Genomic DNA, 27,402 nt, shown 5'->3' on the forward strand with positions numbered 1-27,402 from the left:
ATATATATATATATATATATATATATATATCTTTGAACACAAACAGTTCAGCAACACATGTAGACAGAAAATATAACAATACTCATGGGCACATATTCTTTATCCTCTGTCAAAAGCGACTAATGTCGTTTCCTGAGTAACTTCATTATTGTGAAAGTCTTCTTCATTTGTATCTTCGTGAATGTGTTATACTGCCCCCCAGTGGCCAAGTTGCACACACTGTTGAATTATTTATATTCTGTTCAAGCACGTTATTAGAAGAGTTCTACTTTTAATTTTTTTTTGTAGTCCCACATTGCCCCACAACATGCCAGGCAGGACTGAGCTGGAAAAGCTGCCAAAACTGAGAAAGTGCAAAGAAATGCGCTTACCTCGTTCTCAGTTGTCGATGTCGGATACGTGGTTTTCTATCTGCAAAAAGAGAAGCAGACCGGTTTAAAAGCAGCCCACCGTTTCACACGGAAACAATCCATTCACATGAGCGTACCAAAAAATAAAGAAATAAGCGTGCGTAAAGAACGTCCCTCATTAGCGTTGCCGTGCGCTTAAATGGCTAATAAATGTTGCATGACGGCAGGCTGGCACGGCTCAACCTGTGATTTCTGCTTTGGAATAACGAGCCTAAACCGATTTCTATCATTGCTGACTTGAAAGCCAGCACGTAGACACTTGCCGATTTTTGTTCTTTTTAATCATTCAAAGTTGGCAGGATTGACTGAAGTTTGTCAGAAGCCGAAACTTGAGCCTCTTGTGGATCCTTTGACTTCTATTGCAATCAACCTCTTATGCAACCCCAACCCTCCGCTGGGTTCTCTGACCCTGCGCTTCAATCACTGCCCCCAATTGTGAGTGAGTGCATGTGCATAAGTGCGTGTGTGCGCGCCGCCGCCAACTGCGTGGGTGCGTTTGATACGAGGTCGTCAGGGAGGATGTGTCAAGTCCGGGCGCCCTCGCTCTCGGATGTCGGGCCATGAATAATTTCGCTGCCTTTTTACTTGAGGAGGAGACAAAGACTTCCTCATTTTTTTTGTTTTTTTTTGTGGGGGAAAATACCAGATGATGGGCGCCCTCCTGCTCCTCCTCGTCGTAGTCGCCCTCGCCGCCATCGCTCATCTCTCCGGCCTCGGCGTCCATCAGTGCGTCGTCGCCGCCCTCCTCGCCGGAGTTATCCGCCGCCTCTGATGCCGACTCGTCGTGCAGCGAGTCGCAGTTGTCCTCGTACTTCCTCTGAGACTCTGGGAGTAGAAATCACCCCCCAATTTTCTTTCTAATAAATAAATAATTCTAGTTGCTAATGCTAAGACATTGCAAAGGAAAATAGAAAACAATAGAATGTTTTGGTTTGGTTTCTCTTATATTGCAGATTTTCATCCCCGGCAGGAGTGTGTGGCCGTGCCCCCGTGCGGACGGCGTTCTCTCACCGAACTCGCCTCGCTGCTGCATCTCAATCTTGTCCAGGCGTCCGAGCAAGGAGTCAATTTTGGTCTTGATCTGCGTCAGCTCCCTCTTGATGGTCTGCAGCTGCTCCGTCTTCACTGCTGAAGACCGCAACGAGGGACAAGGCCTCACGCACAACGTACATGTAGTGGCACAAACAAAACGCTGCCATAGCTAGCTTAGATGCTAACATCACTAAAGCCTAAATAACTTGCTGCCCCCTCCCCGCCAGAAATAGATTAATTAGAGCAAAGTGTTCATTTTTGGTTGCGCTTGCTCGGGGAGTAAAATATTTACAACTTTGCACTTTTATATCGACAGCATGCCAATCATGTAGCTTGTGTTTACGCTAGGGTGGCTAATGTTTGTGCGACGGCTGTGCATTTGACTAAATTTCTTCAATAATTTATTTATTTATTTATTGGTGGTTATCATTTACTAAGTTATGGAGAAGCCATAAAAAAAAAAAAAAAGCAGTACAAGCTAGGCCGCTCTGTTTTCAAATGGCGGCTAGCAGGCTATTGCTAACACGTGCCGTGGTGGATAAGCAAACCCAAATGACAAAATGAAGTGTATAAAGTGTCAGAACAATGAGATTGGACACTTAAGAAGCACTTTTACCTGATGATTCTTGAAAAAAAAATAAAGTGCAAATATTCCCCCCTCGCAAATACTTAATTGATACACTTTATTCATCTGTATTGTTTGTTCATTTGTCAAGTGTGGTTTCAAATTTCAAATGGATGTCTCGAGGGACACTTTAAAAAGAGTGTTTTAATAAATTTAAGTGTGTGTCAATAAAATTAACTATGTAGGATGATTAAAAAATCTTTTTCTCTGTACAGTCTCTTTAGAATGCAGATTTTGATGCCACATTTTCTCCTGTTCACTTCCTGCGTGACAAACGAGGAGAAATTTGGGCCTCCCCGCTGCGTCTGTTTACTGAATCCCGCTCTTCTTTTTCACGACACCTAACTCAAGTCATTTTTTTTTTCTTTGGCGAGGAGAAGAGAGACGTTTTAATTGCGGAGCCCATCAGCAGATCGCACGCTTAAGGACTATAAATTAATGAGCGGTGTGTGTTTTTTTCCCCCTTTTTGCTTCTGCCGCCCTGCGAGAGCCGCCGACACGGCGGCCTCTCGCAGATGAGCAGCTGAGCCGAAAAAAAAAGAAGCCGTAATGGTCTTTGACATCCATCAGATTGTGTCAGCGCTGCGGAGAAGATGCCCGAGCGCTCGGTAAACAAACCCAAAAGAGTTTTCCTGAGCGGAGGAGATGCGCTCGGAATCCAAACTTCCTTTTTATGCCGTTATTCACGCATCGCCAACGTGTGCGCCATGAATAAAACATATCCACACGCTCTCCGGCGAGGACTTTTTAATCCCTCACCAGGGCTTATTGCGGAAAAAGAACAACCTTGGCCGCACAGGTAGCAAGCGGTGAATAATGGGAAAGCAACTTGTTAAAATGCAGCAGGATGATTTATATGATGCTCGGTACGGAAAATGACCAATTTACACTTTCTTGTTTCCACGTTATTACGTTGTCCGAGGGCCTCTTACGACTTGACCAGTGGTGAAAAGTAGAAAACGTCTCAACAGGAAAATATTGCCTGTTGTTACGAAATAAATTTCAAGATACGAAAGGTAAAATTACAGTATGGGCCGGTAGTTTTACGCAAATGTGAATCACCCAAAAAAGTGTTCACCAGTCGGGCGATCGCTCACTATGCTGATGTTTGCCTTGGACATTTTCGAAGGACGTCCTTGGATCAGTTCTTTACAAAACGCCAGGCAAAAACCACTTGTGAGAGAGAACATGGACTGAAGATGGCAAAAAAACGATGAGGACGCAGTTAAAAGTTAAATGACCATCATTTTTATTCTATCCTCTCATTTATTGTGCAATAATTTAATTGTAACATGTATTTGTTCCATATTTTGATGCATTTTTATGCTTTAGAAACATTTATGTCTGAATTTGGGGGGGCTTGGAACGGATTAGGGTATTTACATGGAAAACGCGTCTCTCCTTACATTAGTTTTCCAGTTAAGAAATTTCTTCCAGAACCAATTAATTTCGGAAGTAGAGGTACCACTGTACACGAAACAACCACTTGCTAAGTACACTACAGTTGTATTTAATTTATAAATGGAAGGTCAAGTCAGAAAATGTCTTCAGACTCATATGTTCTATGTGGCCCCACTCAGCAGAATGTCATGCTTAGATTAGCGGGGGCCGCATAGAACATAGATCATTTTTGACTTGACTTCCCCTTTAAGCAACCACCACCATGTCCGAGGAAGAACAACCCACCAGAGAGAAAAAGTGTGCTGTCGATTCTGCAGTAATTATGACATCACTCGTGCGCACAGACTATGGCGTGTTATGACCCGGTTTTACATAGCCGCCGTAAGTCCACTTTCTAGACCGAAGACCGAGAGTATATTTGGATTCAGATCAGATACAGGAGACTGCTGTCACAAAGATTGATGTCAGGCAATATGATTTATTGCTCTTTTAGCTGCCTCGCTTCCCACTCACTGGATTAGCTTTTCCATTTGGGGGTCAAAGTAATTTGTCAAAAGCATCCAGAGGCGGCACACGATTACAGTCGTGTCAAACAAAAAGAATACACTTTTCCTTCTTTCTGAATCATTGGTGAAGCAATATGTAAGGCTCAAAAATGCCCCCCCCCCAACTCTTTCTCTCTGACAAGGTAGGCTTTTGAAGATTTGCATTCAGCCTTCAGCTTTTCAAAAGGACCAAAATTCCATTAGCGCGATTAAAGCCGCGGCGCGGCTGCACAAAGAAAGCAAGAAAGCGTCGCATCGTACGTACGTTTGACGCCAGCAGAGGATGAGGAGGACGTGGGCGGTCTGGAGGACGAGGACGAGGAGGACGACGACGTCTTGGCGGGGAAGGAGGTCTTGATGCGGCGGGAGGAGGCGGCCAGAACCCGGGAGCGTTTCAGGGGGATCACGGCCCGCGGGGGTGGCGCCACTCGGCCGTGGTAATCGAAAAGCCTAAAAAGAAAAGAAAATTACATTTTAGTCGTGCAGAGCGACAGATGCAGAGTCCTTTTTTTTAAATGTGGTGAAGCATCATGTGCCTGGGAAAAAAAAAAAAGTGTGCTCACGCTCGGGTTAACAGCGAGGAGGCCGATAAGAGGAAAGTCAATGTCAAACGGAGGTGTCGTCTTCCGCTTGGAATGACGCTCACGACAAGTTTGACATTTCCGAGGGGGAAAACAACCACGGCAACGAGAGGGGCCCGAATGCTCCCTCTCTCTGTCTCGCTTCAGCAAAACGGAAAGAAAAGGATCGTTGCGTTCGTTGTCAATCTGAAAAGGGGCACCTTCTGGAAAATGACATCGTACTGTCTCGGGAGTGCCTGTCCACCCGTCAAGTTGAACCCCTTTGAGGGACAGCTACAGTGGACGGCTTATCATGTTATCAGGTTCCGGGGCGAATGAAAGGGTTCAAATGAAATAACCGAGCGGGAGAAGGTGGCGAGCTGAGCAATGGCTCCTAAACAGAGTTTAAGTGGCTACTCGTTCTCCTTTGTGTATTTTCACCGCAGAAAGTGATAAGGAGTTGATTAAGACACATGGGATCTGTTTTAAATTGTGTGAGTGTGTGTTTGTGTGTGTGTGTGTGTGGGGGGGGGGGGTGTATTATTTCTCCTTTCAGCCGCCTTAGGGGCAGCTTTCCAACAGTCGCTTAGCAACAGTGCAGATTTGCATTCAAGCCAATGTTTTCCCAATCAGACCCGTTTACTTTCAAATAAAGTGTCCCTGTTACACCGCGGCCCATTTTGAAACACATCTTTTTTTTAATGGGCTTTTAAAGTATACAGGAAAGTCCAAATTCATTGCAAATCATCTTGCACCAGTGAACTGGATGGGAATGCGGTTAATCCGTTCCAAACTATCCCCAAAAAAACAACACACACTTTTTCCTGAGTGTTTTTTTTCTTCCTTTTTTTTTTTAATCAATGAAAATGGCGATCTATAATACTGCACTTTATAAATTGTTGCAGCGATGGGAGTGAGAACGGTCTCAGAGGCTCTAAAACAGTTGTTTCGATGGATTTTACATCGACGGCAGGTCGGTCACTGAATATCGGCGATATTGAGCTGGGTTAGTAGCAAAGTTAGCGACATGGTGAAACGTACCTGGCGTAGAAGTCATCTCTGTAGTACTCATAGTCAAACTCGTAACCACTGCGAAAGAGAGAGAGAGAGAAAAAAGATGGCTACTTTTCCCAAGGTCCAATAACAGCTTTGCCATGCATTAGCGCTTTCCTTTCATGCACAAAGTGAGTCTTCATACACATCATTTTAGAGAGGACCTTAAAAAAAAAAATTAAAAAAAAAAAAGTTTATTTATTTAAATATGACAACCAAATATAAAGATAATACGAATCAGTAAAAAAAAATAAAATAAAAATTTGAATGCTAAAAAAAAAAATCTTTTGAATGATTCATTTCACGATTAATAACGAATGTCATGATAATTCCGCAACGGGCCGCTCGTTGCCCGCCAGCCGATCGACATAATCAGACGACGACAAGGAAATGGCGTGCATTAACGGTGATCATACCTGTAGACTGCCGAGAGGGGCCTCTTGGAGACGCCTTTGGGTCGGTAAGGCTTCGGCTCGCCGGCCATGTTGATGTCTGAAAACGCACACACACACATATATAGACGCACAAGAATAAATCAGATCATTGATCACTTTCCAACTGTATTCATTGTGCAATCCCTTCATCATTTCCGTTAACGTCTTGACTTCAGTGAGCGTCAGCGCCTTCTCATCGTTGAGTTTTGTTCTCTTCACGTAGCCAATGTGAACCAAATCGCGATCGTGTACCAAGCTGTGACTCTTCGACTACTTAGTAATCCATTTGAGCAGATTGGATTCATCAAGTCATGACGTCTTCAGGACTTGATGAATCCAATCTGCACTCCAAAAAGTCTTCCGATGCAATAAGCCGTATGAATAATTCAATGGTGAAAAAAAAACAAATATTCCTGACACTGAAGTGCAACAAGAAAGTGACTTTGTCACCAAAAACAATGCTAATGACGTTCCGACGGCGCGTCGCTTCATGATACGGCGATGGGACGCCGTCGGGGCTCAAAGCAGCCGGCGTTAAAAGAGAAAACATCTGACGCCCTCGCAAGCATTGGGGGGGTGGGGGGGGGGACTACTTGAGGGAAAAGTTGCGCGACCACACGGCTTGACTGACGCGGAATTGTTTCTCGCCGCGTCGGGCAAAGGTCGTCGAGAGGTCCGTTTACTTTGCGGCTCCTGGGAGGCAGCCAGTCGCGGCCAAATCAACGGGAAATGAAAGCGGCGGATGCCGAGTCAGAGAGCGCCGGCACTTGGAAGGAAAACTAACTAAAACTCCGAGCCGATGATCAAACTTGGATGCCCGCATTACACAGCGAAGGCAAAAAAATAAATAAAATAAAATGCTTGGAATAGGGCTGTGACACTCAAAATACGTATCCTTCCAAGTTCCACCAACATCAAAATCATGTCGCAAGTGGTCGGCAAAAATGAGAGGGAGGCTTTAATCCTGAAATGAGATCACTATCGAAACATCAAAAATCATCACGTGGATTTTCACGTCAAATTGCGATAATACTTGCTGATGATATTCGACAATGACGATGACCTTGAACTTGATGGCATCATCGGCACTCGTCAGACCAAAGAGCTGCAAAAGCTGCCTGCCATCTACGGCGAAACAGTTGCCCATCCTCTCGGGAACTACCGGGAGAAGCTAAATGCTAAGCTATCCTTTGCCACACTGCGCCGACGTGGCTAACCGCTGTCCTTCCAAAAAAAAAAACGTGCAATCGCTGCCATCTACTGGTGGGTGTGCATCATTTAGATTGGGTCCAAGCTGGAAATTCACAGAGCGGGCAGTACCAGACTCTCCACACACCTATCCCGATTGAAAGAATGCAATTGACGGGTAAACGCGAACCAAACCGTTAGCTTAGCTTAGCGTAACCCTTTCATGCTATCAGGTTATGGACTGCATGAAAGGGTGAATGCTGAATTGTCATGTGAAATGCTACCGACTGACATGCGTGAACAGCGTGGAAAAAGCGCAATATCGTGGGGTTCAGTGTTTCTACCTGACGTCGACTCACAACGGGGAGGAGAAACATTCGGGGACGCCAGTTGTCACGGCGAAAACTCCCCATGAATAAGTCATAACGATTTTGGGCTGCTGATGAACGAGTCATCTCGCAAAGGGGCGCGCCATCGATCGCCTTGCAACGTTCGGCGAATACAAACAAGTTATTTCGCTGCGCCAGGCGGAGTGGTCCTGTCTCTCCCTCTCCGACCTTGGACTGACCCGAGAGCGCTCTGCTGTTACGCCGCAGGCTGTTAAGACCATCCATCGCCGCCACCCCGCAGCCGACCCGCCTTCCCGTGGGAAGACAGTCGACGAGATTGCGGTGCACGATGCGGAGTGTTTGGAATCCATCTCACAAGATTACACCCCCGCCCCTCCATCACCCGTCCCCTTTGCGCTTTAACTTGAGTGCTCTGCCAACCCGCCAGATTCCCCGCGCGTTATGTCGCAATATGTCGCCATATGTCACAGCTTCCAAGCTGAATTCGTTTAAAACCCGCCTCGCACGTCGAGTTCTGCTGGCGTGAGATGCGAGTTGGATGGTGGCTGAAATGAATTCGTCATGCGAACGTCCGTGGCAGACATTAAGGAAGGGGTGGGAAAAGTATGGGTGTGTACGTCACATACGGCCCAATGACATTACCGACATCAAGAAACCTGTAATGCTCGATGTATATCAAAATGCGGCGATTGGATATCACCTTTTTCTCCAGATCACCGTTATTCACTTAGAGTATCAATACTTCCGATACCTTTCGAGAACATTTCAATGAACACAATGACGAATAATTGTGAACAAATACTTTCCTTTCTTTCTGACCGACATGACAATTTGCGTCCGCGCTGCAGTTTATTGCCAAATACTTGCAAGGAGTGCTGGATTATTTATTTTATTTTATTTTTTGCCTTATCGGTATCGGTTGTTGGTATCGGCAGCATTCAAGAGAGTAGGAGACATTGCAATAAGGCGAATTCAAAACTAAGCATTTTACTTACTTTACATCGAAATTTTAAATCTTTTTTTTGGCTTTTCCCTGGACTTGAACGGTGACGACTACTATCAATTTTGGTCGTGCATGAAATTAGCGCAGGGAGAGGACACGCAGCTTGAGTTTTAATCCCGTCTCTCTCTGGAGAGACGCCGCTGGGAGAGGTCGCCGGAAGCTCGTTTCCGCCGCGATGATTCCGCTCGCTGCGTGTCGGATTGGGAGAATGTCGTCTCCACCTTCTGTTGCGGGCACTCGTGTTGAGGAGAAATGACGACGATGGCCTTTAAAAAAAAAAAATTGGGGGGGGGGGCGGTTTTGAGACGTTTCCATGGCAAGACTGTAAACCGCTGTAGAGTGAACTCTGATGCAAAACAGAATTTTCATTTTCATGCACCCTGTAACCTGATAAGATGTCCACTGTGGTAACCGCTGTGCCTGAAAGGGTTAATGATAAATCAATCAACCCCCCCCCCCCCCCAAAAAAATGCATCTGTCCTCACGATTGTGATACCCGCAACAACAAACTGCCAAGATTGGAAGGACGAGAAAACGAGATCGCTTTGTTTACCTGACGCTAGCAACAGGATAGTTCCGGCAGGCAAAAGGCCCCGCCCCCCTGCCGGGGAGAGCATATCAAGGTGACAGGAGGCAACCTTCCCGTCGGGGTGTCGGGTAGGGGGGCCGCATCTCCATTTCAAAGGAGCGGTTCGAGGCGCAAAAACATCAAACGCTACCGCTGTCAACATTTTGTTTGGATACGCAGTCGGGGTTGGCACCAGCCTCTTCACCGTGCCAAGCACCAACAAAGAAGTCATCACCACCGTGAAACATTTCCACAACGTTCCATAACTCAAAGAGCTTACAATGGAGAGTCTGAAGCTGTCACTATTAGGCGCAAGGCAAATGATTTCTTTGCTGCCTAAACGGGCAGCAGCTGACATGAAAGCTGACGTTTGAACAAAAACAGAGTGACATTTGCTTTGTTTAGTTGTCGTTTGAAATGGATTATTCATTCGAAGCACGGTTCGACAGCACGGTGATTATTTTTTGGGGTGCGTTACGTGTCGGTTTCAGAGTCAACTTCGACTTGGTGGCATTTGTGAGGAAATTTAGAACTGAGCTGATAGGACTTTATGGCTGCTTCATTTTCCTATCAAGCTCAAACGGCACGTCGGCCAACTCCCCCCCCCCCCCCCCCCCCCCCCCCCTCGCCGTGTGCATCCTCCGAGGGATCAGCTCATAATCCACGGCCCCTTCAGCGCAGATAAGACGCGGCGGCCGCTTTTGTGAGCCGCAAAAATCCAGCGAGGATCAACTGTGAAAAGCAGAACGATTTTTCGGCTGTTGGGATAAACATCGACAGAGCGGGGAGGGAAAACAAGTCGTTGGAGATACAAATATTTGTTTGTTTATGCTAATAATATTCAGATTGTTTACTTCAGTAACCTAGCAACGACTACGGTGCATCCGGAAAGTACTCATAGCGCTTCACTTTGTCCATATTTTGTTTGTATTCACAGCAGTGGTGCTCAAACCTTTTACACCAAGTAGACCGTAAACAATAGAAAAATAATAATAATTAAAAAAAAACCCCTCACACTATGAAATGATTTCATTACAACGTCCATCCATTATCCGAGCCGCTTATCCACGCGAGGGTCGCGGGCATGAGGGAGCCTATCCCAGCTGTCTTCGGGTAGTGGGAGGGGTACACATATTGAACAAAAAATAAAATTTGTCCCAAGTAAACATTGAAAAACAAAAACTTCTGGAAGATTAAATGCAACATATACAGGTACTTAAAAACTGAACAAAAACGAACAGTATTTTGGCAGAAATTATTGTATGTACCACTAGAGGGAGCACACACACACAACATAGTGAGAATTCCAATTTGGGTCATTTAATTTTCCCCAATAAAAAAACAAACCAAAGACAAAACTATCATTTTTAAATTAACAACGGTTTGCTTATTTTTACACTTGTATGACAGCAACTGTTAAAAAAATGACGCCTTACATTTTATTGACAGTGGTTAACTTACTCTTGTATGAAAGTATTAAAAACTGTTCACTTAAATTTGCAGTTGTTATGCAAGTTATTTAAGATGAAATTTGTGTTTATTTTGCATTTTATATTTGCATGATATTAAAAAATGAGATCCATTGAAACGTTTACTCTTAATATTGAACAGTACAGTAGTTGACTAATACTAAAAAGTGAAATGTATTTGACATTTTTACATGAACAATGGTTCACTTATTCTTACGTTAAAATGTATAATAGTTATTTATTTCACAATATAAAATTATGTCACCACACATCCCGTGTGATTGACAGCTCAACACGGGCGCGCACTCATTATCTCACAAAAATGCCATTAAAAAAAAAAAAAGAAAGAAAACTCACAGCGATGGTTGCGACGCTTGCTCTTGTACATGGTCATTTTGAACCACTCCAGCGTTCCTCGGCTCCGATTGGAAAGCAAAAATGACGGCTGGTCTCGACGGACGGAGTGAGAAAAGATAGAAAGATTTCCTGACTGGAGAGAAATTGAACCGAATTGTTTGGCTGCTCCCACACAGAGAACTGGAGCCGCTTCTTTTTGGAGCATACCAAGCGGGGAGAGGGAAAGGTAGGGGTGGGGGCTGCCCTTGTCTCGATGCGTGCAAGTTAAGTTAGAGGGCAAATAGCGGCTTTGCAGTGAAACCGAACGGTTCTTCAATCAACAATAAATTGGTTTGATGACCGAAAAGATGTTTAAGCAAGTCACGTGACGTATTTCAAGCACAGTGGAATGTACCACCAGCGAGGCAACTGGTAGTTTAGAAAAAAAAAGAATATAAATAAATACAATAAATTTGGCGTTAGTAATTAAATCAAATCAGAGTTTTTTTTTGACTTCACTGTTTTATTAGGAAAACTATAAATATATACAAAATAGATTCATTTACAAACATATTGGATTTCATGTTCGGTGAACATGATCGAGCCTGAGAGCATTATGCTAACATGCGGGCAACATACACGCTCGGCATGACATTTAAAAATCACACATTCACCTTGTTGCATTCCAATAATTGCGTTTTTGGGGGGGGGGGGCAGCCAAAAAGTACAGGCTAACGATTAATTGGCCAAATTATTAAAAAAAAATACACAAGATCACATTTTCTCTCCCCAGACAATTACTTTGCCCTCTTCCTTCCCAGAATGCATTGCAAATTATAAAATACCGAATGCATTGCAAATTATGAACAAAAGAATCCCAATGCTGCGATGCATACCCTTTGCGTTGATTGCCTTCATTTTGTGTGTTGACTGCGTTGAAAGTATAACAGCGCCATCTGCTGTCCATGATGGAGTAACACAATACACAGAAAAAGTGGGGGCAAGACCATCATTAAAAAAAAGGCGATTTAAATAAGAAAAAACATGGGAAATTTGAAAAACTGTGACCTCTAGCGCACCAAATAAGGCAGCACAGAATAGATGCATGAAATTAAGAATGAACCCTGATATAATGCTTGCAGAGATAAATCGCTGTAAATCAATACAGAGCTAGTTAGCTTCGTTTAGCCTTGAATGTACCCTCCAAAGGCTCCTTTCCCTGTGCACGGCATCGCATCAGGACATTTGAGGAGCATTGTAGGAATTCCTATTCTCGACATAATGAAAAGAAGTGCGCGTGCAGCTGCGGCTACAGAAATTCCAATAGAGCGATGATCATGTCTGTGCAATGTAATGGAGCCACAAATGATGAAGGCACAGACCCATAGAAGTGGAATTTAAGCAGAGGCAGCCGGGATGATTGCAAAAAAAAAAAAAAGGGGGGGGGGACATGCATTTTGTGTGACATAGGCCTAATATCAGTATTTTAATGTCAGAGTAATCCGAAAGGAAAACTAGAAACCGTTTCATAGGAGCTTGCTACTACTGGTTGCATAAATGGAGAATTAAGGAAGTACAAAGAGGTGGTATGCTCCAGACCCCCAACACACACTAAAGGTGAAGAAAATCTGCTCTAAACACATTTTAATTTATTAAAACATATCTACTTTTTCAAAATCATTGTTCAAAGTGTTCATTACTGCCTGTTCTCCAAAATAAGAGTCCCAGCGTGCTTGCTTCGAGCTGTTGACTTGTCACTCACAGGTGAAAGTAGACTGTAAAACTGACACACAAAATAAAATAGAATTGAAAATGGCACATTTAAAAACACTATTATTCAACCAATCCATATCATTGTCCAAAGAACCTTAACTTGCTTAATGCTAACATGCAGTACAACGCCTAATGGAAATGAGCACAATTCTGCAGGCTAAATTCTACATACAATGTTGTCACTTTTCCTTGCTGGTAATTAATTTGCAGGGGGATGCAAAGGCAGAACTGCAAAGGATTCTGTGTTGACTGTATTATTACGAGCATGGCAGCCGCGAGCGAGTGACAGGTCCGTAAATTAACTGCTGTCACAGGACTGAAAAGGAAGCACACAACCTCCCCTCAAGCCAACATCAGCCACCCGAACAGCTCCTTTAATTGCTGGTCGCCTCGTCACTGTCACAGCCGCCCCGCTATGTTATATGTGACGCCGTCATTTCTTTGCATGGCTGCTTGCTGGCTCGCAATCAAAGTTCACAGTTTTCCATCCTGAAAAAAAACAGGCTTTTGCTGACTTGTATGAAAAAAAAAAAAAAAGACACTCAAATTTGGTGTACCTAATGAAGTGTCCACAGCCTTGTAATAACAGCCGGCATCCACTAGGTGGCACCCTGTGATCACAGAGTGGCGAAACTGGCGCTTGTATGAAAAAAAAAAAAAAAAAACTCAAATTTGGTCCGACTGTCGACTCGCTTTTATTTTGGGCATTAAAATGTCCGAATACTGACGTCCAATCGTTAATTGTTACACTTGACGCGCAAGTGAACTGTCATTCGATGTGTACCTAATGAAGTGTCCGCAGCCTTGTACTAACAGCTGGCATCCACTAGGTGGCACCCCATGATCACAGAGTGGGGAAAACCGGCGCGTCACGTTCCCACCCACCCAAATATGTCTGCGCGATGATGTGCCGGGTGATGAGATGCCGAGACAGAACTGAGAGTGAGCTCGTCTTGTGACGTCATTTCAGTCCGAATGAAGGCTGGACGGACACAAGCGCTTTATAACAAACGCGCGCATGAAGAGCAGGTTCTTCCTTTTGTTTTCTTCGTTGGAGGCCTGAAATGACTAATTTCCCGGTTGCTGGGGTTCAGCGAGCAGCCAATGTGGTGTTCTAATCAAATCAATGCGATGGCGAAAAACACTCCACAAACTAGGTCAAGTGCAAGGTCTCCCCCACAGGGCAAGGCGGTCACATTTAGAGCGACCGCACGCACGGGCGGGATGTATCCGGCCGCTGCGTCCAGCGGGCGTCAGGAAAAAGGCCACCTGAGGCGACGCGACGTGTCGTGACGCCGACCTTTACTGGACAGCCAGGTCCGGGGGGCCGAGTTCCCCCCGCCTGGCACAGGCGGTGATTCAGCCGCCTGAAGCGAGGCGGCGTAATTGGCCATGCAGGATCACGACGAGCGTGTGAGGCGAGCGAAGAAGTGGCGGCGGGCATAGCGCGGCCCGGGGCAAGCTTGCGGGGCTCTTTGGAAATATTCTTCGATTTATTTTGTTCATCTTCACTCAAGTGGTGCGTCACACTGATTCCGAATTTGCACACTAAGCAGGAGAGGCAGCGAGGTCGCTGAAAAGACTCGGCGAGAGGGTGGGGGGAGTGGGGGGGGGGGTATTTAGCATCTCATGCGGAATCAGCCTCGGTGGGAAGGCGGGGTGAATGATTTCGAAAAATAAATTGCGATTCCCCTCCTCTGCCCCGTCAGCATCACGATTGCGATTTAATGAACAATTTTTTTTTCAAGGCCCCACGCCCCCCCATTTATTTTTTAACAACCACCAGCAATTAACGACGATGTTCAGCCCTACGGGGAGTACAAATACTTCTACTTAAGTGCACTAAGCAATTACAAATACGATACATAAGTATCTGCATTTGTACTACAGAGCGTGAATGCTTTCGCCGCCTCTGGTCAGAGCAGCCAGAAAGCATTCCGTCACGCCGGCATTTATCCTGCCGTCATGGCGCCTTCGGGGGGAGGGAGGGTGAAAGAGGAGCAGCCGTGTCTCCTGTCTTCATTCCCGCCGTGACTGGATCAATTATGATCAAGTGTGAAAGGGCACCTTTCCCGTCCCCCCCGGGGGGACGGTCCGAGTTGGCCTCGTTGTGACGCTCCGCGATGGAAAAAAAAAGGTCGCGGTGCCCGCATCGCAGCCAGGCGGAACACCTGCCGTTCGTGCTGTTGTTTTTGCCATCGACCGCGTGCTGAGTCAGCGCAAGGACGGCCCGTCGATAGTATAAGAGGAACATGCTTTTGATTAGCTGTCAGTGATGAATATGATATGGAACGAGAGAATGTGCGTTTGAGACAAATCCCTTCGGCACCAAACGGAAAACTCGGATTTGCCTGCGTTTCCGCGGCATGTGGACGATCGAGTAAAAATGACCCTAGCGGATCACTGCGATCGACCTGAAATGTATCACAATCGTTAATCGTGATTATATTATGGCCCGGTGTGTTACATGGAATATTAGGTCTTTTTTTTTTTTTTTTTTAAGCGCTACATGGAATATCAGATTATTCTATTATGGGGCCCGGCCAGCTGATTTAATTGGATGCTATTGGCTCTGCACAAAAAATTTGGGGGACGATTTTTTTTTAACACATTAACACCATAAGACAAACAATGCCATTTTAAGATTCGCCCCAAATCGTCCGATTTTTGCCGATTCTTCTCTCCATTGTTAAGCGACACAAGTACCAAAGGATAACATATTGCAAACCACTCACATGTTAAGGGAGCAAAAAGTTATTTTATTCATTTGTGATATATTTTCTTTTAACTCATCAACTGCTTCAACTGGTTATCGGAATCTGATTCGAGCAAATCTCGAAATCATCGTCGGGGGCCCGACTTTGCAGGCTTTTAGAATGACTGGCTGTTAAACGCAAGAAGTGGAATATCAGGTAGTCATGTAGAATAATGAGGATGTTAGACCGAGGCGTCGTATGAGAAAATCACGCTCGGCATAGTCTATTACAATCCCTCCCCAACCCCCCCGTGAGGTGGAATGATACTGGTTCGACTGTGGCACAAATTGCTGGCTGGAGCAAGTGTGTCATACAAGCGCGGAAAGAAATCCACACACTGAAGCAATTGTTTCTCACACTGACAGACGTGAGCATATGCACACGCCCACACACACACACACACACACACACACACACACACACACACACACGCCGGCGCACGCACTGACGCATCCTCACACACACACATATACAGCGAGCTCGGCGGAGGCCCCCGCCGAGCTCGGCGCTCGGGCTTGATTCACGGCTCAGCGTTTCTCTGGCGTCGGGAAGTGCGGCTTTCTAATCAGAGAATTAGCTGCGCTTATACGCTGCCAACATGCACACTGTCATCCATCTCACTTTGTCCACATTGCGCCTCGTGGCCTACTAATGCACTCGCGGGGGGGGAAGGAGGGGGAGGGCCAAGCCGAGGGGACGGAAAGAGATACCGGCGGCAGAATCAAGGGGGTCTAGGGGGGGGTCCCTGATGTCCTGGGTAGCTTGCATCAAGTTCATTTTCCATGCGCACGTGGGCCAAGAATATCCTCCTCATTGTTGTTTATATCAAATTTGGGACTCCAGATATTTTCCAAATGTATTCAAAAGCTCGTCTGACATGAATGAATAGACAAATACTTGATCAATAATTCAGAGAAAGGGGAATGAGCTAATGTTTTACACCATGCGTTTTTTTTAGTTTTTTTTTAAGAGAACATCCACGATCAAGTAATGCAATGGCACCATCTGACCTCTGCGTGCCTTCCGTTCCTTGTGCTTAGTATGTATGATCATTCTTATGCCGTTTTATTCCTCCGCCGTTTGAAAATTCCCCCATGACCCTTCAAAGACCGAGAGAGCGCGCGGTGTCGGGGCCGTTTCAAGCCGCCTCTTGAAGTCTCACCACTCTTGCCCAACTCCAAAAATTTCACATGGTTGTCAATATTTTCTTAGATCGTTCATGGGACAGCGGTGAAAAAAAATTAATGACCCTTGGCTACAATATCAGTATCACAATGAACATTTAACTGCCTCCTCAAAATAACAAAACATCGGCATTCATTGTCAAAACGACTGGCAACAAAAGTGAGCACACCCCGAAGAGAAAATATCGACATTGGGCCAAATGTACTCGTGTTGTCAGCAATTTGGACATTAACGGGCTGAGTGTCGAGTTATTTTGAGCAGAGTTAACATTTAAACCGACTTTTTGACATTGTAGCAAAGTGGCTTCAAAGTTGTTCAATGGGGAGATAGAATAAAAAAAATTGACAGGTGCACTCGCTTTTGCAAACTACTGTACTTAAAATTTAAAGTTAAATATAACAGAACTGGACTCTGGCAGTGATTCTCTTGTGTACCACTAGGGGGAACTAGTGTACCACCATGACATCAGATTTGAAGAAACACTGATCTAGACATACCCAAAAAAGATATTCGGCATCCACTCCGATGAAAAGAATTGTCGAACGGCATCACATCAACGCCACTGTGCCTCGTCATCAGCCGGGCACCATTTCATTTCCTCCCTCATACCCCGTTCGCGCTCGGGCGCGGTCCTGCGTGCGAGCTGCTTACTATGCATCGCGTTGGCCCGCAATGACGATTGATTGCGACGCCGCTGCCTCTGTAATCCGCTTACGATGGATTTTGCATCTAAATCAGGTTATTATTTATGTGGCCCGGCTCTCGCCCGGTGCCATTTGGAGGCGCGATGATTGGTGATCCATCAAGCGTTATCCTTCAGTGTGGCCCATTAATGTTGTAATGGGATGGACCTTCAGCTCCTGGCAGAGGCAGCGGCAAGGCAAAAGCCAAATAAGCACCTGCTTAGCGTCTCCGCCCACTCGGGGGCCCATGAGAATAATTAACAGAGTAATATTGAGTTAGGAAATGGGCAACTTAATTGCTGGAGGGGCGCGGGGGGGGGGGGCACAATTTTTCATCTGTGCAACTAGTGGGGGAGGCACATAAGACCAGGGACTTCCAAACCAGATGAGTGCCAAAAATATGCTCTTAATATATTTCATTTTTTCATCATATATTTCTCAACGCCAAGCGAAAAAAGATCCTAACGCAACAAGAAAGGGTTTGAGGCAAACATCAAAATAACCGCACACTGTTCCAAGTAGAATATCTGATAGCTAAAGGGAGCGAGCCAATGCCATTGCCAATGAGGATTTGACCGAGCACAAATTTTATTCCAACAAGGGGTGAGCCCAGAGTTGAAGCAAACATGGTGAAGCGGCATTTTGCTGTTATGCTGACTAAAAAAAAATGGAATATGCTGCAAACTGATCAACCAGATTAAATTGACTTCAACTTCTGAATACAACCAAATTCTCCAAAATGGCGACCGGCTTCAGCCTGCACGAATCCAATCAATCTAAAATAATTAACCCAACCGTGGTTAAAAGTAACCAAATTAGCTCAAAATCCAAAGCTCAAGGCCCCAAGGGGGCGTGTCCTAGCTATGCAAACCGGGGGGGGGGGGTCAACACATACAGGATGGCCATGATGTGTGTTCACCCCCCACCTTCTCCCCCCCGCCCAACTTTGACTGTCCTTCCCCAACTGCGGCTGCCAATGGCGCACATCTGCTGCCTCCAGAGGCAAAAACATGCTCGCGCTGCCGTGTCACGTTAGGACGCCGCTCAAACCGCTTTCTCTCACTGGAGATGAGGGGCAAAAAAAAAAAAAAGACAAGAAAATAAAAGAGGGAAGGATGAGGGGGGGATGGGGTGGAGCGGTTGGGATTTTAAACGGCTGCAATTTGTACGCAGCAAATGTGAAGTCAAGAATGTCAATCACGACTGCCAAAGCTGCCGCACCGAGCGTATGCTATGCAGAATGAAGCGTGGAGCAAAAAAAAAAAAAAAAAGATCATACAATGCCTTGACAAGCATAAAAAATGCAGCTTGTAGCCTGATTATGAAACATTTAGCATGTAGCACAAAGCACAATGTATGAAGCTTGAACCAAAAAGCACTCGGCATAAAGCAGGTGGCATGTAGCAACAAATATCAACCATGAAAAATGCTTTAAGTAGCACTGAGCTTCCCTTCAAAAAAAAAAAAAATTTATAAAGGAAAACAGCACTCGATACAGTAATACAACTTTATAAAAACTACATCGACGAATAATATAATTTAATAGAATGAAAAGAATGAAAACGTGTGCATCATAATTCAATGCCGCAGTACAATTCTTTGTGCTGCTCCTTCTGATGTGCCCGCCTTAGCCACCGGGGGGCAGCGCTGTGTAATAGAGTCGAGCAGACATAAATAAAGAAGAACAGACTTCTGCTACCACGACTTGTGGTCATTTTTCTCAGAGGGGTAAAAAATATAAATGCCTGTGAGTATTTATTTTTTTCTGGCTTCATTTATATTTCAGATATATCTGCCGCTTAGAAGATTGTCGAACTGCAACGATCGTTGCTAACTGTTAGCATGCCATTTTCCGTATGGTTTATTTATCTGAAGGAACCACTGCATCAAGACACTGGTCGGAGCTTCCGCGGACGCCACCGATCATCATGTCGCCGCGTCACCGTCAACATCTCGAGCCCGGCGTGCGGCCGGCTGCGGGGTCAAAGGGCGCACGTCATGGGGGCAGAGACTGAGACAGCTGCTCCCCATGCACATGGATTCCCGGGACACGAGAAGTGAAATTGGTGCTGATTTCAGGACCACGGACAGCGCCAAAAACGGTACAGTGACCTCTTGGTTCCCACAACAAGTTGTAATCGATTAAAAAGGACTGAGTCAATGAATTTTTGACAAAAGTGAGACATCGTTATTTCCGTACGTTGTCTTGAATATACACGCTGACATTTTTGTGGGTGGTGGTCACGAAACACCACTGGCGCCGAACCACAACATCTCCGCAGAACTCAGTTACAATAATTGATCCACTCGCACCGTGGGCGAAGGCCGAACATGCAACTTTCTAGATTTTCGACTGAGTTTGTGTACTTCAACGGCACCTCCGACCTCACAGAGTTGTCAAACATGTCCGACATTTTTGTCGGTTACGACCTCACAGCGGGACAAACATTCCCACAGGCACGCGCCGACATCCTGCGGAACGTCTGACAAGAAGATGGAAGAAATGCTCAGACAACAGAAACTAAGACGTGTCTCGTTATTTTGTACGAAATGTGAAAATTGACTCGTGTCGACATAGTTGATATGATTATGAAGTGACATAAGATTTAATGAAATGTTGAAAGTGGTCATGTGTTGTATTCACGCTTGCATCCTTAATCGACGATTAATCCGACTCTGGCCCCGGGCGAGCTCAAGCTGACACTTTCCTGATTAGCACATTAGCCACGGGTCCCGACACCTTCACCCGAAAGTAGACTCAATGTGACACTCCACCAGTCACCACCGCAGAAAACACCCCAGCAAACTCACCGAGAGGCTGTCCGGCGATGACCCGGGCGTTCTCGCCCGCCACGGCCGCCCGGGCGTTGCGCTCGTTGATGTACTGGACGAAGGCGTAGCCCTTGTGCACGGAGCAGCCCACGATCTTGCCGTACTTGGCGAAGATCACCTCGATGTCGGTCTTCTTGACGATGGCCGTGTTGAGGTTGCCGATGAAGACGCGGGAGTTGAGCGAGCGAGGGTCATTCTTGTTGGTCACGTTGCTGGTCTGGGTTTTGCCAGTCATCCTCCACCAGGCGCACTCCTGTCACACACCAACAAAGTCACGTGAAAAACACGCATCGATACTTTGGCGATCATTTTGTAAACCATGTACTGTAGGTATCATTCTAGACTGTCCACAAGTGGGTTATGACAAGTGATGTGATAATGAAGCTTCAAAAATGCTTCATGTTGTTTTTATTAAGCCCTATCGATGGTGCTTTCCGTCCAACATAGGGCTGAAGCACACCGACTTGCCATTTTTTTTAAAACCCCTTTCTTCAAATCAACAGTGCCATCTACAGGAGTCGAAGGAAAATACAACACCTGGCTAATGAAGCATTTTGAAGCTTCATTTTCCCCATCACTCATTATAATAGTTATGGATTTTTCGTAATAGTTAGTTTTGACTTGGAAAGGTAGTGAAGTCAACTGCACTTCTCAAGGAGCTTCCTTTTCTGGCCTGGTACCGTCAGCAATACTGAAAAAATGAACTCCGATAGCTTATTTAGGATATTAATGGACAGTGACGAAAACGAAGGATATTTTCGCGATAATTAAAGTTCATTTTAGTTAGCTTTAGAAATATACGACATGAGTCAGTTTTCATTTTTTGTAAAATTCTTTTCGGGTTTTATTGTTTCATAAATGAAGTTTTTTTTTTCAATTCGAGTTTGAATTTTTTTGTGAACTATAATAAAGTGGGTTGACAATTTTATCACTTCTGTACGTTCACTTTTTATACCGACCACACCATGTAGACTTCATATAGAATTTAGTCCCATCCAGACTCTCCGAAGTGTCCATTTGTGGTGTGTTTTTACAGCACAGTTTGCAATGAAACCATTTTTTGGGGGGGGCTTTACTAAATTTAGCACGGCAGACTCTGTTTTTAAAAGCTTGCGCTCCAGCTACAGGCTTCACCTTGGGAGCATTCCAACACGGCTGCTAAAATGCTAATAGCAGACGGGCGAGTGGGAGATTTTTTTTGGGGGGGTGCGCGTGTCACAACAGTTTTACCCGCGCTTCGCGACCACGCTAACTGTCAGCGGGAGCACTTTGTCGTCCCGCTTAGCCGCGTTGTCGCGTGCCTAATGGCCCCCGCGGGCTCGCCGGCCCGTCTCATTTGCTTGCCGCTTTTTATTCAGACTTTTTCCCTGCTATTAAGTCCTCGCACGCCACACAGGCGCCCTCCCATGTACGACGAACATTTGCATGAACCACACACAAAAACTACTTGTTGTGGAGTGGGGGCGGGGGGAACATGAAAAGCACAGTGGAAGCAAGCTACCTGTAGACCTTAAATCCAAACCAAATGCATTTTTGGCACATTTTAAAACAACAAGTGCTGTCGACTGGGGATCATTCTCGTATGTTGACGTGCTCGGTAAATGTTTGGACGGATAAGACCTTCGCTCCTCCGTGTCGTCATTTCGTGGCGATGTCAACAAAAGGTGACATGTCACAACTCGCCATGTGTAGATTTATTACTCGGGCTGCTTTTGAAAAATAATTCCCTCGAAAATTGCAACTTAATGTGTCCTGATTGTTTTCAAGGTCCTCTCCGCATTCATTGGTAAACAAACAAGAACTTTGGGAAATTCTACCAAGCGTGGCGTAAAATGTAAGTCGATAAGTCATAAATGAAATTACAATAACGCAAACAAATCAACATGATCACTTTTTCTGCACTAAATTTAACTCAAAATTATAAGTCAATAAAATATACATGAATTAAAAAAAAAAAAAAAAGCTAATTTACCGACTAAAATGATGCATTTTTTTCCCCAAAATTGCAGCCTTTGTAATTTGAAAACGGCATTCTCCTACATTGTGATGCCGATTAGACAAACATTTGCAGTGGGTTTTATCTAGAACAGATTAACGAAATTTCCATTCATTCCAATGGGGTAAGATGATTTGAGTTACAACCCTCCCGGGTCACCGTCAAAGTATTGAGGAGCTGAGAGCGTTGTTGCAATTAAGAGCCATGAGATCCACCCTGAGTGTGCCTGTGTGTGTCTGTAGCCTTGACATTTATCAGCAGCACTGACAATTACACACACACTCAAGCTAATTGCAAAGCCGCACTCGGCATTGATGTTCACAGCGTCAACGTGACGAATGAGAGGTGAAGGATTAAATTGTGCGCGCGTGCGTGTGGTCACACCGTCCCCACAGTTGTGTTGTTTTCTTCTTTTGGTCTAATTTATTCCGTCCTGGTCTGGACGTTTATTTACAGCCTCCAGTGAGCTGGGAAAACGCCGGCAAATGACGAGCACCCGAGTGTCTCATTTGCGAAAAAAAAGCCACATTGTTAGAGACCCAAATAAATAAATAAATAGCCTTATTTTTCAGAATGCCAACCGCTTTTGGGGGGATCGGGGCGGGGAATGGCAATCTGATGCTAAGAGGCTGCTATTTTTATGAATATATATTTTGACATGTTCTGGCTATGTACCTTAACTTACCAGGGCCCCAATTTACGGGTTTTTCAAGTTACCAAAAAAAACAAAAAACAAACAAACAAAAAAGATCCTGGTCCTCTATCATCAATAACGAGATGCGGTCGAGGTCATGCGCGGGAAGGGACAAAATGGCGGACAAAGGGATGCGACGATGTCAAGGAGACGAAAAAGAACGAGGCGCATTAGTGAGCTGCACTTTTTCTCGCAATGCCTCTTAAGAGCTCATTGCTCACATGCAGCCACCTGTCTGATTCTTTGACATTCTACAACTACGCAGGAAGGGCCTTGGATTGATTTTTTTTTTTTTTTATGGATGATTTTTTTGGGGGGTCATTTGCGACCACTCTCAGCCTCGTTTCTACATGGGTCTGCTCGATGGAACAAAAGAGCCGCGGGCGCCTTCACCGTTGTCGTCTGCTTTGTAGGAATAATTGAAGGGCGCATTTCTTCCATGTGTAGCTTGTTTAAAAAAAAAAAAAAAGAAAGTGAGCAACAAGCAGGGATGGGAATATAATGCAACACTAAACTCCAAATATTACTGTGCTCGACGCTGCGACCACACTAGACATACTTTCACACTCCAAAAAGGACAGAGGTAAAGAAAGCAAAGTGAACGTGCCAAACATTCCGCCCACTACGCTCCTCAGTCTTACTCCACTGCACGGTCGAATAAAGCCCACAGGCATCCACCCGAGTGGGTTAGCACAAACAGAGCACACACCTTTGCTTAAGTGAAGTGCAAAGTAGCATTAGCACTCCATCATTCTCGCCGAACCACTCAAAGGAGGCCACGCCGGGGTTGCCATGGCGATGGCACAGATGCTTTTCTCCTCTCCCGACGGTCCCGTGTTTGAAATCACTCCCTGGCCACTGCCGTGCGCCCGACGGTGAGATTTGTAGCGCTGTTGGAATGTGTTGTGCGATTTTGTGCCCTCACTATATACGATAATTCATATTGAAAAGCGTATCATTTCTTGACTTTATTGCAGAAGATAAAGAATATATGACCGAGTGCTGTTATATTGAAATGTCCAAATTTCATTTCGTCAAAGGGTTAGAAATGAGTATCCGATTACGGCATGTGTTAGCATTAGCAAATGCACGCGGGCTGAAGGCTAAATTCTTGTATGTGGTTAAAAGGTGCCATCAACTAAAATATGAGGTAAGCCATTGTCAAGAAGTCAAACGTGGTGGTTAGGTGGGCAGTTCTGCGCCAGGAATGGCGCCACTTTTTTTTGCCGTGCAGGGGCGCGCTTCAACTGCGTCGGCAGGATTTCATCATGTCTCTGCCGCTCGCATGCAGCTGCACGGAGAAGACCGAACTAATCTGGTCAAAGAGTGGAGCGCGCCTGAGCGCCAAATAGATCAATCCCTCTGGGCTCCTAATCCAATTTGATTGGCGAGGATAGCACCAGGTGTTTTATGGCATCAACCCACTCTGCGTGATTGTTGTGAAAGCATCCTCTCCGTGGAACCGGGTCTCTTTAAAAAGCTCTTTCTGCACACACTGCGGCTTTTATTCCGTCGTCCGCAGACAAATGACGACTTGTGACTCATCTGGGAGTGAAAAAAACAATCATCTTTGGGGGATAACATCAACACGGAGCCTCATGCTTCACCTGCGTCCCAAAGCAACACCAAATGAAAAACACTTGAGGTTCGTGGGGAATACTGAGCACACCGGTTACTATTGCGACGACTGACAATATTTCTGGATCTGTTTCGCTTGACAGTGTCAACCGCGCATCGAAACGAAAACGGCAGGTGGTAAGAAGAAATGTGATAAGCAGGAAAAGGAACAAGGGCGTCAATAGAGACCCAAAGTCAATACTCAGCAGAAGGAAGCTAACGTTTGCTAAGGCTAACGCGGCAAAATCAAGCATGTCGGCTCCATTGTCAAATCTACTTAATTCTATTTCATCAACACAAGACGTAAGCATGAGGATGGTCTGAAAAGTGTGCTAAGTTAGCATTTCCTTTGACCAGCAATGCTAACTAATCATGTTTGTCCCCCACGTGAAATCTACTGAAATGTATACTAACAATTTTAACAATTACACAATGTTTTGTTGAATTGAAAGGCGCTTGGACTTTAGCTTTGCCAAATCAAGCTCATGTATGGAACTGAACTGGAGAGAAGAGAGAGAGAGTAGAATGCAGTTTTTTTTGTTTGTTAGTATTTGGATGCTAGCCATCATGTGGTGGCCATTTACAACACTGGCTAGCATCCAAATGGAGGCGTTATGCTATTAAAAAAATGCCACATCAAAAGAAACCATTTTCCAAACATGCTGTGACATCAGGGAATACTCGAGTTTTTTTCTTTTGCCCACGCTCGGCTACATTAGCACGAGTTAGCATCCGCTCAAAGCTCCGCAGCAGCGCCAGAATGTTTTGTCAGGAGACATTTCGATTCATCTCGTTCCGAGTCGGCCGCAATTAGCAGTTTTACAGGCCGCAGACGCGTCCCCCCTATTTTATTTATGCGTGCGCCGCGTTCCATTGTCGGGCAATGACAGGCAATTTTTGTGGCTTCAAAAGTCTGGAAAGCGGCTCGGCGGGGAATTTAAGTGCGCGACTCGCTGCTTTATTTCACGGCGTCATTATGCCGAGGCAGCAAGGATATAACGTATGTCATGTCGCCAAAACAGGACGCTTCTTCAAACCCCGGTCACCTGCGGGAGGGCTTCGTGGGGCCTGGAGAAATACATGCTTCCGCATACAAACTTGCGAACAGCTGACTTTTTAGTGCGATTGACAAATAGTTTGCGAGTTGGAGAGATTTTTAAGTGGCTCGGTCTGGAGGTTGGTAATTACGATGCTGAGTTAGCGGCAGGTCAGTACATCGGTGGGTAGATAAATAGTTGGTTGGACAGTCGGCAAGTTTATTGGTAGGGTCGCAGATGGCTTGGTCAGTCGGTAGGGATGTAGGTTACTTCGTATGTCACTAGGTAGGTAAGGGGTTAGGTTTATGATTGTGGTAAAGAAGTAGATTGGTCTGTAAGAAATTCAGTAAGTAGGTTAGTCGGCCAGCAGGTAGAAAGGTTTGGTGGGTAACTATCTAAGTTTGTTGGTAGGTTGGTCAGTCGGTCGGTCAATAGATAGGTAGGTCATTTGGTCGGTTGGTAGGTATGTAAGTCCGATATGTTGATCGGTCAGTGCTAGTAGGTCAGCAGGTAGGAATGGTTGCTAGTTAAGAAAGTATGTCGGTTGGTTGGTGAGTGGGTTGGTAGGTCAGTAGGTAGCTTGGTTGGTTGGGAACGTGATCGGCCGGTAGGTATGGTCGGTTGCTTGGTCAGTAGTAGGGTGGTAAGTTGGTCGGTTGGGAGGTAGGTAGTTAGGTCAGTTGATTGGAAGATAAGTAGTAGCTATGTTGATTAGTCAGTAGGTCGTTGGATAGGTTACCCCTTTCATTAACCCTGTAACCTGATAACACGATAAGCTGCCCACTGGAGTAACCGCTGCTCCTGAAAGGGTTAAGTAGGCTGGCAGGTAGGTCTTTGAGTCCATAGGTTGGTCGGTCAGTAAGTAGATAGGTCAGAGGGTTGATAGGCAAGATGGTAGGTTGGCAGGCTGGTAGGGGTGGTAGATGGTTGGGCCGGGATGTCACTCACAAGCTAATAAGTAAGTGGAACGTACAGTATGCCGCTGGAAAGTGAAAATCAGTGAAAGCCTTCATTTGAGACACAGCAGCCAGTCATTCCTGGAGCCAAGAAAATGTTGGCAGTGATTCCTCTATAAGGCCATCAGCCTTCCATGAGATTCCCCTTTCATCCACACGCCCGCACATAAAAGTCCTGTGGGGGTGGGGGGGGGGGTTACACCACCATCCCCCTCCCCATTTTGCCGCAGTCATTGGCAGAAATCACTGGCTTCTCTTTTCTTGAGAGAGGCTTGGCGCTGCCCTTCGAAAGCTCCTCTTATTATGGTAACTGCGGCAACGGCGTCGCCACGCTTTGCGGCGGGAAATGTTGACCGCGTGACCACGCACGTGGGCATCAGCGGATAATAGCCGCACGGGAATATTTTTTCAGTCCAGGCAGAACAGAAACATTCACTCTCAAACAGACCGAGTGTAAAATGTATGACATCTATTTATGTCCGTAATAGTGGCAAAGCTTAATGTAATTAAAAGATTGCATTAAGAAAACGCATTTCCCCCTTTGTAAAACAATTTTACATCATATACAACGGAGGTGTTTAACCCTTTGAGAGAAAGCGATTACTACAGTGGACAGCTTACCATGTTATCGTGTTACAGCGTGCATGAAAGGGTTCAATGGGGCTGTGGGGTTATTTTTTTTTCACAAGTAGTCGATATTTCCTTTTGGTGCACACATACAGAGAGAATGAGCTATTTTCATCGCATTTTTATTGCACTTTTGGAAAGCAACAAAGCTCCTTTTGTGTTTTTTAATGAGGCATCCGTTTCATTTGCCGGCTGTGCATTAAAGTGAACGCTGCCTTACACTCGGTTCTTTGCTCTCGAGCCTTTTTGATCTTCCGCCTACTGAACACTTT

General features: G+C 45.4%; 1 protein-coding gene across 4 annotated transcripts in view; it reads right to left on the reverse strand.

Moving 5' to 3' along the window:
* Window positions 1-27,402, reverse strand: part of ralyl (RALY RNA binding protein like) — a 43,017-nt gene that overhangs the window by 1,227 nt on the left and 14,388 nt on the right. For 3 of the 4 annotated variants that reach the window (XM_019884788.1, XM_019884789.1, XM_019884790.1), the window contains 7 exons: window positions 20,183-20,456; window positions 6,043-6,118; window positions 5,615-5,662; window positions 4,279-4,463; window positions 1,422-1,538; window positions 1,054-1,235; window positions 372-411 (listed from right to left, as the gene is read on the reverse strand). In XM_019884788.1, the coding sequence (XP_019740347.1) occupies window positions 379-411; window positions 1,054-1,235; window positions 1,422-1,538; window positions 4,279-4,463; window positions 5,615-5,662; window positions 6,043-6,118; window positions 20,183-20,438 (897 nt within the window). In that variant the 5' untranslated portion in view covers window positions 20,439-20,456 and the 3' untranslated portion in view covers window positions 372-378. The remainder of the gene's footprint in view (window positions 1-371; window positions 412-1,053; window positions 1,236-1,421; window positions 1,539-4,278; window positions 4,464-5,614; window positions 5,663-6,042; window positions 6,119-20,182; window positions 20,457-27,402) is intronic. The other variant, XM_019884791.1, reaches the window with a different exon arrangement.

This window comes from Hippocampus comes, unplaced genomic scaffold (assembly GCF_001891065.2).
Source record: "Hippocampus comes isolate QL1 unplaced genomic scaffold, H_comes_QL1_v1.1 scaffold501, whole genome shotgun sequence".
Lineage (NCBI taxonomy): Eukaryota > Metazoa > Chordata > Actinopteri > Syngnathiformes > Syngnathidae > Hippocampus > Hippocampus comes.